Source organism: Schistocerca serialis, chromosome 1 (assembly GCF_023864345.2).
Source record: "Schistocerca serialis cubense isolate TAMUIC-IGC-003099 chromosome 1, iqSchSeri2.2, whole genome shotgun sequence".
NCBI classification, from domain to species: Eukaryota; Metazoa; Arthropoda; class Insecta; order Orthoptera; family Acrididae; genus Schistocerca; species Schistocerca serialis.
Window position 1 is genome coordinate 109,110,411 of NC_064638.1, and position 18,478 is coordinate 109,128,888.

General features: G+C 42.3%; 1 protein-coding gene across 1 annotated transcript in view; it reads left to right on the forward strand.

Annotated features, from left to right (window-relative positions):
- The window catches only part of LOC126462807 (RUS family member 1), a 134,699-nt gene that overhangs the window by 18,554 nt on the left and 97,667 nt on the right, over positions 1-18,478 (forward strand). Inside the window, exon 2 of the mRNA XM_050096100.1 lies at positions 12,437-12,594. Within this exon, the coding sequence (XP_049952057.1) occupies positions 12,437-12,594 (158 nt within the window). The remainder of the gene's footprint in view (positions 1-12,436; positions 12,595-18,478) is intronic.

Below are 18,478 nucleotides of genomic sequence, written 5' to 3' on the forward strand. Positions count from 1 at the left end.
AAAAGCTGTCCGGAGTGCCGTCAGACATAATTCTTTCATATCTGACTGTTGGAGGAGGACATCATGGAGTCAGATGCCTCAGATCCAGGCAACCCCTCCACTCCCCTCAGTCTACAAGTGCTTCACCTCTGCGGTGCAAAGATAGAGGTAAATTGAAACAACACCAATGAAATGGCTCCCATACTACATTAGAACTTGCAGGGGTTCAAGGTGCTTATGGACCCGTGGTCTAGGGGTAGCGTCTTTGATTCATAATCAAAACATCGTCGGTCCCGGGTTCGATCCCCGCCACTGCCTAAAATTTGATAAATAATCAGCATTGGCGGCCGAAGGCTTCCGGCATAAGAAGTCAGCCTCATTCTGCCAACGGCCTTGACAAAGAGGGCGGAGGAGCGGATAGTGGTTCAGGGCACTCTCTTGTCCTAGGGGTGGGAAATTGCCCCTAAAGGCAGAAGAATCAGCAATGATCAACGACATGAGGATGCAGAAGGCAATGGAAACCACTGCATTAAAGACACGTAACGTGTATCCACAGGACATGTGGCCTGTAATTGAAGAAGTGTCATGATGCTCTCTCCATTGGCAAAAGATTCCGGAATAGTCCCCCATTCGGATCTCCGGGAGGGGACTGCCAAGGGGGAGGTTACCGTGAGAAAAAGATTGAATAATCTACGAAAGGATAACGTTCTACGAGTCGGGGTGTGGAATGTCAGAAGCTTGAACGTGGTAGGGAAACTAGAAAATCTGAAAAGGGAAATGCAAAGGCTCAATCTAGATATAGTAGGGGTCAGTGAAGTGAAGTGAAGTGGAAGGAAGACAAGAATTTCTGGTCAGATGAGTATTGGGTAATATCAACAGCAGCAGAAAATGGTATAACAGGTGTAGGATTCGTTATGAAGAGGAAGGTAGGGCTGAGGTTGTGTTACTGTGAACAGTTCAGTGACCGGGTTGTTCTAATCAGAATCAACTGCAGACCAACACCGACAACGATAGTTCAGGTATACATGCCGACGTCGCAAGCTGAAGATGAACAGATACAGAAAGTGTATGAGGATATTGAAAGGGTAATGCAGTATGTAAAGGGGGACGAAAATCTAATAGTCATGGGCGACTGGAATGCAGTTGTAGGGGAAGGAGTAGAAGAAAAGGTTACAGGAGAATATGGGCTTGGGACAAGGAATGAAAGAGGAGAAAGACTAATTGAGTTCTGTAACAAGTTTCAGCTAGTAATAGCGAATACCCTGTTCAAGAATCACAAGAGGAGGAGGTATACTTGGAAAAGGCCGGGAGATACGGGAAGATTTCAATTAGATTACATCATGGTCAGACAGAGATTCCGAAATCAGATACTGGTTTGTAAAGCATACCCAGGAGGAGATATAGACTCAGATCACAATATAGTAGTGATGAAGAGTAGGCTGAAGTTCAAGACATTAGTCAGGAAGAATCAATACGCAAAGAAGTGGGATACGGAAGTACTAAGGAATGACAAGATACGTTTGAAGTTCTCTAACGCTATAGATACAGCAATAAGGAATAGCGCAGTAGGCAGTACGGTTGAAGAGGAATGGACATCTCTAAAAAGGGCCATCACAGAAGTTGGGAAGGAAAACATAGGTACAAAGAAGGTAGCTGCGAAGAAACCATGGGTAACAGAAAAAATACTTCAGTTGATTGATGAAAGGAGGAAGTACAAACATGTTCCGGGAAAATCAGGAATACAGAAATACAAGTCGCTGACGAATGAAATAAATAGGAAGTGCAGGGAAGCTAAGATGAAATGGCTGCAGGAAAAATGTGAAGACATCGAAAAAGATATGATTGTCGGAAGGACAGACTCAGCATACAGGAAAGTCAAAACAACCTTTGGTGACATTAAAAGCAACGGTGGTAACATTAAGAGTGCAACGGGAATTCCATTGTTAATGCAGAGGAGAGAGCAGATAGGTGGAAAGAATACATTGAAAGCCTCTATGAGAGTGAAGATTTGTCTGATGTGATAGAAGAAGAAACAGGAGTCGATTTAGAAGAGATAGGGGCTCCAGTATTAGAATCGGAATTTAAAAGAGCTTTGGAGGACTTACGGTCAAATAAGGCAGAAGGGATAGATAACATTCCATCAGAATTTCTAAAATCATTGGGGGAAGTGGCAACAAAATGACTATTCATGTTGGTGTGTAGAATATATGAGTCTGGCGACATACCATCTGACTTTCGGAAAAGCATCATCCACACAATTCCGAAGACGGCAAGAGCTGACAAGTGCGAGAATTATCTTACAATCAGCTTAACAGCTCATGCATCGGAGCTGCTTACAAGAATAATATACAGAAGAATGGAAAAGAAAATTGAGAATGCGCTAGGTGACGATCAGTTTGGCTTTAGGAAAAGTAAAGGGACGAGAGAGGCAATTCTGACATTACGGCTAATAATCGAAGCAAGGCTAAAGAAAAATCAAGACACTTTCATAGGATTTGTCGACCTGGAAAAAGCGTTCGACAATGTAAAATGGTGCAAGCTGTTCGAGATTCTGAAAAAAGTAGGGGTAAGCTATAGGGAGAGACGGGTCATATACAACATGTACAACAACCAAGAGGGAATAATAAGAGTGGACGATCAAGAACGAAGTGCTCGTATTAAGAAGGGCGTAAGACAAGGCTGTAGCCTTTCGCCCCTACTCTTCAATCTGTACATCGAGGAAGCAATGATGGAAATAAAAGAAAGGTTCAGGAGTGGAATTAAAATACAAGGTGAAAGGATATCAATGATACGATTCGCTGACGACATTGCTATCCTAAGTGAAAGTGAAGAAGAATTAAATGATCTGCTGAACGGAATGAACAGTCTAATGAGTACACAGTATGGATTGAGAGTAAATCAGAGAAAGACGAAGGTAATGAGAAGTAGTAGAAATGAGAACAGCGAGAAACTTAACATCAGGATTGATGGTCACGAAGTCAATGAAGTTAAGGAATTCTGCTACCTAGGCAGTAAGATAACGGATGACGAACGGAGCAAGGACGATGTCAAAAGCAGACTCGCTATGGCAAAAAATGCATTTCTGGCCAAGAGAAGTCTACTAATATCAAATACCGGCCTTAATTTGAGGAAGAAATTTCTGAGGATGTATGTCTGGATTACAGCGTTGTATGGTAGTGAAACATGGACTGTGGGAAAACCGGAACAGAAGAGAATCGAAGCATTTGAGATGTGGTGCTATAGACAAATGTTGAAAATTAGGTGGACTGATAAGATAAAGGAATTAGGAGGTTCTACGCAGAATTGGAGAGGAAAGGAATATGTGGAAAACACTGGTAAGGAGAAGGGACAGGATGATAAGACATCTGCTAAGACATGAGGGAATGACTTCCATGGTACTAGAGGGAGCTGTAGAGGGCAAAAATTGTAGAGGAAGACAGAGATTGGAATACGTCAAGCAAGTAATTGAGGACGTAGGTTGCAAGTGCTACTCTGAGATGAAGAGGTTAGCACAGGAAAGGAATTTGTGGCGGGCCGCATCAAACCAGTCAGTAGACTGATGACCAAAAAAAAAATAAAAAATGGAAGAATTACCTCAGGGTAGACCACTGTGTCTGTGTCTCAAAGGGACGAAGTTCAATCAGTTTTAAACCCCTGTGTTACAAGGCTATGTACTCCACAAAAAGGACAATCTGAATGGATAGACAGCTAGAAGAGGTGGAGGTATTTTCATCAATACTGACAACCACTCCTTGCCTCTCTCTCTTACAACGAATTTACAAGTAGTTGCCATAACAGTGCACATGCATCATCGTCGACAGTGTGTTCCCTTTACCTGCCCCCACATGATGTGCTCGACAAAGATGCCCTAACCAACCTTAATACACAGCTCCCCCGCCACTTTAACCTGTATGGTGATTTTAATGCACACAATGTGCTTTGGGGCTCTACAACTACCTGCCCCAGCGGTAGAGAAATTGAGAGGCTTCTCGTGTCATCACATCATCAGGTGCATGTTTGCTAAATATGGGACAGAGCATCCATTTCTGCATTGCAACTGGGTCATTTTCTGCCGTTGATGGAATGCAAAAGGAAACCGCTGTGATGGATGCTCAGTAAAATAGACTGGACATTTAATAGCCAGTTGTTCCAATTTGAACATTGTGTCAATGTCGAGGTATGGGTGGATCATATTACTAAAATGATCCACTATGCTGCTGAAGCACCCATTCCACAGTCCACTGAACAACTGAACAGGCAACCTGTCGCTTGATGGAGTGATGAATGCCACTCTGCAATCATCACTAGGCGTGCAGCTCTACGTAGGTTCAAGTGTTGGACAACTGCAGGGAATCATGCAGCCTTTCAGATGTTGAGGGCAAAGTGTCGCCAGATTATTCAAGAGAGCAAGAAGAGTTCCTGAACATCATTGTTTATTCCACGAGGAGTTCCGTTGTATGGGAGACCATCAGGAGAATTTCTTGGAGACGAAGGAGGTGCTCCTTGGATGATGTATGGGAGAATGACATTCTCGAAACCAAGCCAAGAGACATTTCCCAGACTATGGCAGCCCATTTTGCCACAGTTACTGCAACCGCCAATCAGTATCCAGGTTTCCAGCACCATAGAGGAGTTGCTGAGTGGAGCATCTACAGCTACATCTATGTTATTGCTCTGCTATTCATAGTAAAGTGTCTGTCAGAGGGTCCAGTGAACCAGTTTCAAACTGTCTCTCTACCGTTCCACTCTCGAACAGCGCGTGGGAAAAACAAGCACTTAAATTTTTCTGTGCGAGTCCTGAATTCTCTTATTTTATCATGTTCATCATTTCTTGCTATATAGGTGGGTGTCAATAGAATGTTTTCGCAATTGGAGGAGAAAACTGGTGATTGAAATTTTGTGAGAAGATCCCGTCACAACAAAAAAGCCTTTGTTTTAATTATTGCCACTCAAATGCAGGGTTCATGTCTGTGGCAGTATCTCCCCTATTTCATTACAGTACAAAACGAGCTGCCCTTCTTTGAACTTTTTTGATGTCATCTGTCAGTCCCACCTGATGCAGATCCCACACTGCACAGAAATACTCCAGAATAGGGCAGAAAAGTGTGGTGTAAGCAGTCTCTTTAGTAGACCTGTTGCACCTTCTAAGTGTTCTGCCAATGAATCACAGTCTTTGGTTTGCTCTACCCACAACATTATCTATGTGATCATTTGATCATTCCAATTTAGGTTATTTGTAATTGTAATCCCTAAGCATTTAGTTGAATTTACAGTCTTCACGTTTGTGTGACATATCGCATAATTGAAATTTAGTGGATTTCTTTTAATACTCATATGAATAACTTCACACTTTTCTTTATTCAGGGTCAGTTGCCACTTTTTGCACCGTACAGTTGTGTTATGTAAATCTTTTGCAATTTGTTTTGGTCATCTGATGACTTTACAAGACAGTAAATGACAGAATCATCTGCAAACAATCTAATAGGGCTACTCAGATTGTCTCCTATGTTGTTAATATCGATCAGAAACAATAGAGGGCCTATAACACTTCCTTGGGGAACGCTGGATATTACTTCTGTTTTACTCGATGACTTTCTGTCTATTACTATGAACTGTGACCTTTCTGACAGGAAATCATGAATCCAGTTGCACAACTGAGGCGATATTCCATAGGCACACAGTTTGGTTAGGAGACGCTTGTGAGGAACCGTGTCAAAAGCCTTCTGGAAATCTAAAAATATGGAATCAGTTTGACATCCCCTGTCGATAGCACTCTTTACTTCATAAGTATAAAGAGGTAGTTGTGTTTTGCAAGAATGATATTTTCTGAATCCATGCTGACTATGTGTTAATAAATCGTTTTCTTCGAGGTCCTTCATAATGTTTTAACACAGTATATGTTCCAAAACCCTGCTGGAAATCATCATTAATGATATGGGGTTGTAATTCAGTGGATTACCCCTATTTCCCTTTTTTGGGTATTGGTGTGACTTGAGGAATTTTCCAGTCTTTAGGTACGGAACTTTCTGTGAGCGAGTGGTTGTATATAATTGCTAAATATGGAGCTATTGTATCAGCATACTCTGAAAGGAACCTGACTGGTATACAGTCAGCTGCTTTGCTACACCGAGGATATACACTTCTACGTTTCTCATCTTGGCAGTTGTTCTTGATTGGAATTCATGAATATTTACTTCATCTTCTTTGGTGAAGGAGTTTTGGAAAATCATTTTTAATAACTTTGCTTTACTGACACTGTCATCAGTGACTTCACCGTTGTTTTTGCGCAGTGAAGGTATTGATTGCGTCTTGCCATTGGTGTGCTTTACGTATGACCAGAATCTCTTTGGGTTTTCTACCAGCAGTTTGGACTTCCGGTCCACCTCTGATGAAAATTGCAACTGCCCATTTTCCATGAGGGAGCTGGATTCTGCATTGTCTGCTGCTCATGACATACCCCTGGTCACAGTAAAATCAATTACAGTATGCTGTGTCACCTCACAAGGCGAATCAAAGGTACCTCCTCACACTTTTTATTGCCATTTGTGCATCAGGTCACTTTCCTGACTCACGGTGTGAGGCAATTTTAATTTCTCTTTTAAAACCTTAAGATCATATGTGCCCGAGTAGTTATCATAGTGTTGCCCTCACCAGCTGTGTGGGGAAGACCTTGGAGCAGATGGTCAACTGCCGCCTTGTCTGAATCTTACAATCCAGGCAACTCCTTAATTGCTTTCACTGGTTCAGGAGGTATCACTCCATCTTTGATAATATGGCCATCCTGGAGGCGGGTATTCAACAGGCTTTCCTGTGCCGGCATCACCTTATAGGTATATTTTTTGACATTGAGAAGGCCTCTGATACTACTTGGAGGCATCTTATCCTCGAACAGCTTCACAAATGGGCTTTTCGTGGAAGTCTTCCCATTTTTATTCAGTCCTTTCTCCCACCTTGGTATTTTTGATACCGAATTGGTGACATCCTGTCTGATCACTTTCAGCAGGAGAATGGTGTCCCTCAGGGTAGCATTTTAAGTGTGACTGTCTTTGCGATAGCTATTAGTAATATTATGTCAGTAATGAAAAGTCCTGTCCAGTGTTCTTTGTTTGTGGATGAGTTCTCTCTGTTTTGCTCATCTTCATGCGTTGCAATGACAACATGTCAGTTGCAACTAACTCTTCAACATTTGGATGAATAGGTGCAGAAGAGTGGTTTTAAGTTTTCAACTGAGAAATCTGTGTGTGTTCTTTTTAACCGTTCTCGTTCCATTTTAAACTTTCCTAAGTTGAGGAAGAGGAACATTGTCCATACTTTTAAAGACACATGAGGTTTCTGGGCCTCATATTTGACTGTAAACTTACATGGTTGCCACATCTTAAGAACCTTAAAAAACTGTCCCTTAAGACCCTTAAGTATTTTAAAATGCCTTAGCCACATTGCATGAGGAGGGGAGGGAGGGGGGGGGGGGGGTCAGAAAGGACTTGTCTGCTCTGGTTTTACGGGGCGTTTGTGTGATCTTGGCTAATGGGTGCACAGTGTATGAGTCTGCTAGACTCTATTATTTAAAGACATTGGATGTGGTGCACCATGAAGAGATTTGATTGGCCACTGAGATGTTTAAAACAAGCCCCATTCCAAGCCTCTGTGCAGAGGCTGGTAAACTGCCATATCACATCAGGCAACAGCTACTTACAGTGCACCTGGCATATAAAACACTGTGCACACCATAACATCTGTATACCATACCATCGCGTGGCCCCCAATGGAAATGCTTTTTCATAACCGACAATGGGCAACAAGGCCGTATGGGATTCGCCCACAGGATTGCCTTTTAGAGATGGTTGTGGCCAGTCTTCATGTTTTACATTGTGGTTGGAGTGGATTTCCACCTTGGCTCCCCCAGAAGCCCAGACTAATTTTAGACTTTACCAATTTTAAGAAAGATCGTACATCATATTTTACACTTCAATCTCTGTTTTTTAATGTTTTAGATATGCATCACGGCTTTGCCGTAGTGTACAGTGATGACTCCAAACAAGGGAATTCCCTTGGCTGCTGTATTGAGTTCGCTGACCCTGTCACCAGGATTTGCCTTTATGATGAGAATACCATTTTCCCTGAGGAGCTCCATGCGATCCTGAAGGCACTGGAGCAGATGTGTCGGGCAAAGGGTTTCGCATGTGCCCCGATTCCCTCTGTGTCTTACAGTCGTTACAGAATCTGTACCCAGGTGAGAACTTTTCCGATACATCACCATCTATAGTTGCTCCAAGGCAGGGAAAGCAGGTGTCATTCTGTTGGGTGCCAGGGAATATAGGGATACGGGGAAGTGAACAGGCTGATTGGGCTGCCAAGGAGGCCTGCAGAGGACTGAATGTGGCTCATTTTCCTATTCACTTGCAAGCTGTCATTTCTGTATTATATAGGAAGTTCGTGCAGGTGTGGGGTGAAGAATGACTGGTGATGAGGGACAGTAAGCTGCAGTTGGTGAAGTCAGCTATGTGGCAGTGGCGTTCCTCCTGCCAGTTGCTCAGGTGGAATCAAATGACCCTTACACTTCTCATCGGGCACTGCCTTCTTACATGTGGCTTCTTAACTATGGCAAGAGGATCTCCCATTTTGTGACGCTTGTGGCGTGCAAATCACTGTACGCCATATTTTAACAGAGTGCATTTTATACCATGATACGAGGGCAGAGGCAAATTTCGGTGTGGATCTGCCCTCTATTTTAGATGATGCAGAGACACGTGTGATTAAAGTTTTAAAGTTTTGTGGTGCGTCTGGACTCTGGCCTACCCTTTTAGACTGGAGGTTTTAGTGTTTTTGCAGAGTGGCCAGCTCCTCCTTTTTTATTCTTATGGTCAGCCTGTCACATTCATCAGATATATAGTGTTAACTCCTTGTACCACATTCTTCCTGTTTCATTAAGGTTCTAATATTGGCAAGATACCTCGTTTCGTGCTTCCTTGTGGGTACACACATAGTTTTCAACAGTTTGTTCCTTTTAGTTTCCATGTTGTTTTATACCCTATTTGGGGTCCTTTTCTGAACTCATCTCAAACTGTTTTCACGTGGGTGCTAAAGACCTTGCTGTTGTGTGCTCTTCCCAACATATCCGCAACCACACATTGAGATAGCAATACACAATAAAAGTTACAATTTTTGTCACTGTCATTAAGAGCAAACGATTATGACAGATTTAGTTCTTCCCACATGAGACTTTTTTTTAATCCTTTATTTGTCAGGTTTATTACATAAACTGCCATTTTATGGACTTAGCTTGGTTAGCACTTGCCTAGTTAGTCAGTAAATGTTCATCTACATACATCTTTCTGATTTTCCCAATTTGCGAATCAGCTATTGTGATATTATTCAGTGCATTAGCAAAGTAAATATTACTAATGTGATTATTATTTACTCTCAAGTTGAAAGTGCATCAACAATGACACAGCATCTAAGTAAATTGTTTATATGAGTGAGTGCTGTCTGTTCTTTCAGACACTTAGTCACCTCAATGGGCTGTGAATCCACCACTTTTAGTGTGTATGCACCATCACATTGAACCTCCTGTGGGAACCTCAAAGTAGTGAGCATGGAGGACACGGATGGGTACTGGAGATAGGTGGGGCTCTGTGGGAAAGTGGGTCAGCCGAGTGGTGTACCGAGATAGTTCGCGCAGTTGTGATAAATACTGTGTCCGTGTGGCACAGTACTTAACCCAACTGCCTAGTAAGCAGATCCCAGGTTGAAATCCTGATCTGGCACACATTTTCATTTAGCACTGCTAACGCCACATAAAGTCCCGATGCAGGTGACATCATGAGTTCCTTCCCTTTCCTCTCATTCCCCCCCCCCCCCCCCCCCCCCGCCCCTCCCCTCTGACACCCCTTCTCTCTTCTCTCCCAATCCTCCACCTTCAGTTGTTGACATAATAGCAAAAGCTAGCATTGATTACACCTAGATGTAGCATGGTGTGATGGGGAATTGGTCAAGGTATTCAACTTCTGATCATGTGTGAGCAATCACAGTATTCATCTTGCTAACAGTGTTATCAGTCTTAAATGTATCCAGAATATCAAATACTTATTGAGAGGAGACATTAAATTTTCGCTATCCTTTGCTCATAACTTGAAAATTTTCTGATACAGTAATGTTGATTTTATTGACAATAACTCAGTTTCTCTGTAGGAAACAAGGCAAAGCCGTGGACCCAATTTGTCAACAAGGCACTGTGCAAGCTACTGCTAGCTCCATAACGGCGTGGGCTGTGTTTACACAGAATGGAGTGGGTCCTCTGGTCCAAATGAACTGATCATTGACCGGAAATGGATATGTTTGGCTACTTGAAGACCATTTGCAGCAAATAATGATGGAATTTTTATGGATGACAGTGTGCCATGCCACCAGGCCACAACTGTTCGTGACTGGTCTGAAGAACATACTGAACAATTCAAGCGAATAATTTGGACTGTGGTTTTTAGAGACTAGGACTGTGGTTTTTACAGGATACTTGAGACACTCCGTGTCAATCATGCTAATTCAGTGAGAAAGAAGTTCAGTGAACCATTTGAGGTTAATATTGGACTATATGACTAGGCATAGACCACTGATACTGTATCATGTTTTCTTCTATTTTCTGATTTTGTTTTCTGTGTTAGACATTGTGCTTCATTAACAACTGAAATTCATATTCTCTGTTTAAGTAATCAGTAACACACCATTCTGCTTTTAGAAGATGTTAGTGGATTTCTGGTAAACCAAACAAACTGATGAAAGTCATGAGATACCTCCTAATATCGTGTTGGACCTTCTTCTGCCCGGTGTAATGCAGCTATTCCACATAGCATGGAATCAACAAGCCGTTAGATGTCCCCTGCAGAAATATTGGGACATGCTGCCTTTATAGCTGTCCATAATTATGAAAATGTTGCCAGTTCTGGATTTTGTGCACAAACTGACCTCTCAGTTATGTCCAATAAATATTCGATGGGATTCTTGTCAGGCAACCTTAATGGCCAAATTATTTGCTCCAATTGTCCAGAATATTCTTCAGACCAGTCACGAACAGTTGTTCGCATTGCTCATTGTCATCCAAATGGCGTATTGTCATCCAAAAAAATTTCATTGTTTGCTGCAAATGGTATTCAAGTAGCCAAACACATCCATTTCCAGTTGATGATCAGTTCATTTGGACCAGAGGATCCAGTCCATTACAAGTCAACACAGCCCACACCATTATGGAGCCACCACTTGCTTGCACAGTGCCATGTTGACAACTCGAGTCATTGCTGTATGGAGTCTGCACCACACTCGGACCCAAACATCACCTCTTACCAACTTAAATGTGGACTCATCTGACCAGGCCATGATTTTCCAGTCATGTAATGTTCAATCGATATGGTCACAATCCCAGGAGAGGCACTTCCGATAGTGTCTTGCTGTCAGCAAAGGCATTCGCGTTGGTTGTCTGCTGCCATAGCCCATTAATGCCAGATTTTGTATCACTGTCCTAATGGATACGTTCATTGTACATCGGGCATTGATTTCTGTGGTTATTTCACAGTGTGTTACTTGTTTGTTAGCACTGGTGACTCTGTGCAAATGCTGCCGCTCTCGGTTGTTAAGTGAAGGCCATTGACCACTGTGCTGTCCTTGGTGAGAGGTAATGCCTGAAATTTGGTGTTCTCAGCACACTCTTGACACTAAGGATCTTGGAGTATTGATTTCCCAAACAGTTTCTGAAATGGAATGTCAAACATGCATCACTCCAACTACCATCCCATGTTCAATGTCTGTTAATTTCTATCGTGCAGCCTCATGGAAACCTTTTCACATGAATCACCTGAGTACAAATGACAGCTCCGCCAATGTACTACCCATTTATACCTTTTGTATGCAATACTACCGCCATCTGTATATGTGCATATAACTATCCCATGACTTTTGTCACCACAGTGTGTCCAGGTTTGTGCAATTACTTCTTGCAGATGAGATCATCTTTGAGGCAAATAGCATGGAATGTATAAATGGAAAAGAAGTAATTCAGTTTGAAAAAATAATGTAAGATACATCCCCTCCCTCTCCTCAACCCACACAGATTAAGCTCAGCAAAAAAAAAAAAAAAAAAAAAAAAAAAAAAAAAATGGCACAGACTCCGTGGTTTGAGGATATTTTATGCTCCTGAAATGCCATGCCATCATTCCTATATTTTCCAGCAGCAATCACCTCTGTTTTTTGTTTGGATAGCTGCAGGACAGAAATCTTCCATGATGACAGCATTGTCAAAACAGTCTTTGCATTCTTTTTCCAATGTGAACCAAACTGTTGTATTGAATCTGACCTTCAGTCTCCTTGAAATATGTTCGAAACATGGAAACATTCAATACTGCATTCATATTGTTAAAACTTGTACTGTTCAAAGCATTCCAGGTAGTAACAATATTCTTTATGTCCTCAGTTCAGGACGACATTGTTTGTGTGGAATCGTCAGTTTCTTATACTCACACTTATCGTGTCCGTCTGTTGGAGTTCCTACGCCAAGTATTTCTGCCACAAGGCTACCCTGATAGTGTTAGCAGTGACTACTTCAACTACCAGATATGGGATACAGTTCAGGTAAGATGACAATTTCTGTAGCTTGTAAATTTTTAGGCTACTTTACAGATGACTCTAATTTTGAGTATACACGTAATTTATTTATTCATTTATTTATTTCATCTTTGAGAGTTTTGATGCTATTGATGGTTAGGGTTAGTGCAAATTGAGCAATAGATAGGATACATATAATAACAGTAAAAAAAAAACAGTTAAATCATGTGGATTTACATACATGCAGTGTGATAAGTTAAAATTTTAGGTCTCTTTCTGCACAATCAAAAAATTCCTCTATTGCACTAAAAGCCTTCTTTTTCAGCCAGTTTTGCAGAAGATTTCTGAAGGTTTTTAAGAAAGTAGTAAGTGCTTTTGGTGGCAGTGCATTGAACAATTTTATACGAAGGTATGTACAGCTGTTGTGAGTCTTGCTTAGTCTTGTAAAGGGTTGGTCAATCTTTTGTTTGTTTCATATATTGTGACAATGAAGTTGTTGCCTTAATTTGTATCTGTCTTGGTTTTCTTTTGTATAGACTGCAACTAAAGATACACAATGATGGTATTGTCATGGCACCCAGTTTCTTGAAACTTGACATTCAAGATACATTGTTTTTTAAAATACTTGCTACACATCTAAGAGCCTTTTTCTGCCACCTAAAAACTCTTTTTTTTTTTTTTTTTTTTTTTTCCCCAGTGGAGTTGTCCCAAAGTAGTATGCAGTATGTTATGTAACTATGAAAAAATGCATAATAGGAGTTGAACATAATGTTTTGACTCACACATGCTCTAAATTTATGTAAAAGATATACGTATCTTGATAATGTATTGCATATAGACTTTTTATGGAGGTTCCAACTTAATTTGGAATCCAAGGGTCCATTCAGATGTTTAACTGACACACAATCATTGTTGATATTGCCTAAACCAAAAATTAAATTTTCAGTTTTATTCTGGTTTACAGTTAATTTATTGTCTTTAAACCAGATACTAGGAATTATTAGGTTGGCTTTGCTTTGTTCCCTTAAGTCCTCTGTCATTTCCAGTTGAAATTAAGGTGGTATCATCAGCTATAGAACAGATTTACCTGGTATTATATAGGTATGGTCTCTTTTCTTTCTGACATGTATGTCCAAAAGAACAGACACCATTGATTGATCAGCAGCTGTACTGAATCATGACGAAAGAAATATCAGATACTCAGCTGCAATGGGGCATTGAATGAACTCAACAGTGACAGATGAAAATTTGTGCCAGACCAAAGTCGAACCTGGATTTCCCCCATCTAATCAAAATCTCCAGATGCTGCATGCTATAAAGCAGCGCCCCTATGCATTAATCCACTTCCTTGCAGCTTAATTGCATTCCACACAGAAATATTGTAAAGCCATTTGGCGTATATATATTATATAGGAATGATGTATGTTCTTTCAGTATGTCCGAGTATCTGTATCCATAGATGACAGAGGTGGTGTAGAATGTAAACAGGGTTGCAGATGTGATGCTTGCACTTCCCCACATATTTGCAGAGAAGATATTTTAGGTACTTTGCTAGCTGGTGTATAGGTCTGTCAGCATGGGAGATTAGTTTTTGTACAAGGTTATGGTCTGTGAAGGCTTCAGTGAGGCCCTGGTATATTTCAAGTGGGAACACTTGTCACTGCAGGTTTCTGGCTGTTTAGGAGAGATTCCTTTAGATGGCCCATGAATAAGTTGGCATAGGATGGTACACCCACATGACACCATCCTATGCCAACCTATTTGTGGGCCATCTAGAGGAATTCTTCCTAAACATCAAAAATCCTAAACCACTCACCTGGTTCAGATTCATTGATATCTTTGCGATGTTGATTGAGAGTGAGGACAACCTATCCACATTCCTCCAGAACCTCAACAACTTCTCCCCCACTTACTTCACCTGTTCCTACTCAACCCAACCTGCCATGATCCTAGATGTTGGCCTCCACCTCAAAGATGGCTACATCGGTATCTCTGTCCACATCAAATCTACTAACCACTAGCAATACCTCCACTTCGATGGCTGTCACCCTTTCCATACAGAGAAGTCCCTTCCATACAGCCTAGACACCCTTGGTCATCGCATCTGCAGTGATGATTGGCTCCTCTCGAAATATACCGATGGTCTAGCTGAGGCCTTCACAGCATGTAATTATCCTCCCAACCTTGTACAAAAACAAATCTCCAGTGCCTTATTTTTCCAGTCTACAACCAACACAATATACTTGTCCATCCCTGTTCAACCCCTGCTCCCAGCCCCTTACCTCATGGGTCATACCCCTGTAATAGACCTAGATGCAAGACCTGTCCCATACTTCCTCCCATCACCACCTGCTCCAGCCCAGTAATGAAACATCACCTATCCCATGAAAGGCAGGGCTACCTTTGAAACCAAACATGTCATCTACAAGCTAAGCTGCAACCACAGTGCTGCATTCTATGTGGGCATGACAACCAACAAGCTATCCGTTATAGCCATGAGCAACAGGCAAGCAATGCTCAGCAGAGAATGGAGATGAGAAGCCACCAGGTAGGGGAGTCGCTTGAGGTATCGCTAACAATGAACGGACAGGACAGATGAACAAATAGGGCACAGCAGACACTACGACCGACCGGAACAGACCACAAAGCAAGCAGGCAAGAACTGAGGTGATAAACACGGCGAGACAACAACAATGCAGGAACACTCCAAACAATGACAATATGTATCTCAGCATACAGAACTAGAATGCAGTACGCCCGAGATGCACACGCAAACTGCAGCGAGTACCAGATTGCTGGGGTAGCACCACTCGGCCACCTAAATACATGACCATGGGAAACATGATTGGCTGTGGACTACACATGATGCAGAGAGTGGTGCACTCGCATGGCGAGGCTCGCAGCGCAGATGCACACCGGAGCACATATACCCCTAGTGGGTATCCATGTCCATACCCTATGGCGCGCACTCAACTTCCGCGCCTTCCAACACCAGATTTTCTGTCCACATGAATAGACATCGACAAACTGGCCAAGAAACAAGTGGACCACCCTGTTGCTGAGCACACTGCCAAACATGGCATCCTTCATTTCAGTGACTGCTTCACAGCCTGTGCCATATGGATCCTTCCAACCAACACCAGATTCTCTGAACTGCGCAGGTGAGAACTTTCCATGCAATATATCCTATGTTCCCGTAACCCTCCCGGCCTCAACCTTCATTAGTCATCATCCTCACCCATCCAGCCCCTTCCCTGTTCCCATTCCAGCACTACACAGCCCTCATTCCACCATCACACCCAGTCTTTTTACATCTCTCCTTTTCTGCTACCCTCCCCACCTCTCCCCTACCCTCTGTCTAACTTCCCAACTGTACATAACTGCCCTACACCCTCTCTCCACATCATCCCTTTGCGCTCATCAGCAGCACTGCACTGACAGCCACCCATATCCTACTATCCCTCCCCCCTCCCATGCCAGAGTGCTCCTTACCCCCAACCAGTCGCTACTCCCATCATGCACTGGTGCTGCTGCTCGCAGTGTGGCTTCAGGTGCCTGAGACTGCAGGTGTGTGTGTGTGTGTGTGTGTGTGTGTGTGTGTGTGTGTGGTTTATTTTTGACAAAAGACAGTGGCCGAAAGCTTTATCTGTGACAATCTTTTTGTTGTGCCTATCTCCGCTATATAGTGAGTAGCAATTTTCCTTTTCATAATATTGTTACATTCCATCCTGTGTTTTATACTGTTTGATTAGTTGAGTTATTTGTAGGATCGGCATTTATCTTTCTGGGACAGTGTCATTCAGAAGATCAAAAATCTTTGTATTGTAGTCCAGATGTGACATTAGGACCATAGTGTTGCCCTTGTCAGCAGCAGAATTAGTTGCCTTGTCCTCTCACAGATTTTACAGTGGTACTCGTTCTTTCTTGGATATGTTGGATCTTATCATTGGTGCCTTGGTTAAGGACTCTACAAGTTTCAGGGCACACCTCTTCTACTGCTTCTGGTGGTAGTAAAGCTGCAACGTGCTCAACAGAGCTAATATAATCTTCTGTTGGTAGCATTTTTGCATTAGGTGCAAAATTTAACCCCCTTAAATCCTTGTCCAAATGTTTGCCGGTGAGATTAATTACTGTTGGGCTGTGTGCACTGTGGCTTGGCTTTTTGTGCAAGATGTCAAGGTTTTCTTCCTAGCGTGCAAACACTAAGGGAATGTGTGTTTCAAGGAATATCAGTAAAGGCTATGAATAACAAAAGAGAGCCCTATCATGTAGGTGGCATTGGTAGTCACTTGGCTATAAACAGTGACACGGGACCAAAAGTTCATAGTCAAGTTGGAGTCCAGCGAGTGAGCACACTTAACAGCAAAACAGCATCTGAAGAAGATGAGTGGGTTGGTTGGCAAAGTATTGTACATAAAATATAAACAACAGCTTTGTTGTGTACCAGGAAGTAACCATTATGCAGGAGTACTTCTGGGAAGTATGGAAGAATGAGTGAGTTACCAGTGGAAGTGAACTTGAGAGGGTGGGTTGTGAGTCATGCATGGATAGATGAGTCAGGAAAGCAATAGCCCATGAACGACGAAGGTTCCTAGTTCAAGACCTGAACCAGCACACAGTTTCAATCTTACAGAAAGGTTTAAATCTATGCTTACATCACTGCACGGAGATGATTCATTCTCAGGACAGAATTGCTATCAAACTCGGTAATTATGTAACAGTTATGAAAATTCATGGGTGGAGCAATACATAAAATAAAGGAAAGGGAACCACTCATCTGTAGCTGATCAATGCATGGAGCACAGGAACACCTAACAGAAAACAGCATTCACACTTGCGTTTGAGCAAGAGCTCTTTTTCTAACCATAGTACGCACATACACACACAACCACTCAGACATCCAAACATACACTCCTGTAGCCACAGTGAGACTAGTCATGGATACTTGATTACTGAAAGCAGTTGGGAAAAGGTGAAGGAGTGGGAAAAGGTTAGCAGAGTTATGGCCAGGGGCATTTGAGTATCTAAATGATGTGCATAGTGGAACCACTGTTGAAGTCATCTGTGTTGTGAGAAGCAGTTACAAACACTGGATGGTCAAGTTTGTGGCTTACCACAGTTTGGCTTTGGCCATTTGTGTAAATTGACTGTTGGTTATTTGTCATGCGCACGTTGAATGCTGTATAGTAATTGCAGCATGGCTAATATATAACATGGCTGATTTCAAAATGGTCTTGCCTTTTATTAGGTAGAAAACACCTGTGACTGGACTGTGGTAGGAGGTAGTTTGTGGATGTATGGGACAGGACTTGCACCTTGGCCGACTATAAGGGACTGTCCCATGGCGGTGCAGGATTGGGAGTAGGATTGTAATAGGGATGGGCCAGGATATTCTGTAGGTTAGGTTGGCAGTGGAGCACTATTTGTGGGTAGTATTTTAGGTAAGACAGCCTTCATGCTGGGGCATGAAAAGAAGTAGTTGAAGCCCTGGTGTAGGATGTGGTTGATATCTAAAAGGCCAGGGTGATATTGGGTGACCAGAGTTGTACGGTGGCTGGTTAACAAATTTTTAGGTGTCAGAGGAGCAGATAGCATGGAAGATTAGTTTGCGAATGAGCTTGGTAGTGTATTGTATGTCAGTAAAGGCTCTGGTAAGGTAACCATTATATTTCAACTCCTGCTTACCACTGCAGATGCAGCATCCATGTATGGCAAGGCTGCAAGGAAGATATTTTAACATGGAACGGTTGAGAGCTGTGAGAATGGAGGCACTGTTGGAGGTTGATGGACATGATATGGATGGATGTACATGTTTGTTGAGCCAAGTGAGAGGTGGTGATCGATATCAAGGCAGGTAGCTTGTTGTGTTGAGAAGGATCGGGTGAAGTGGATTTGGGAATACGTGATTAGG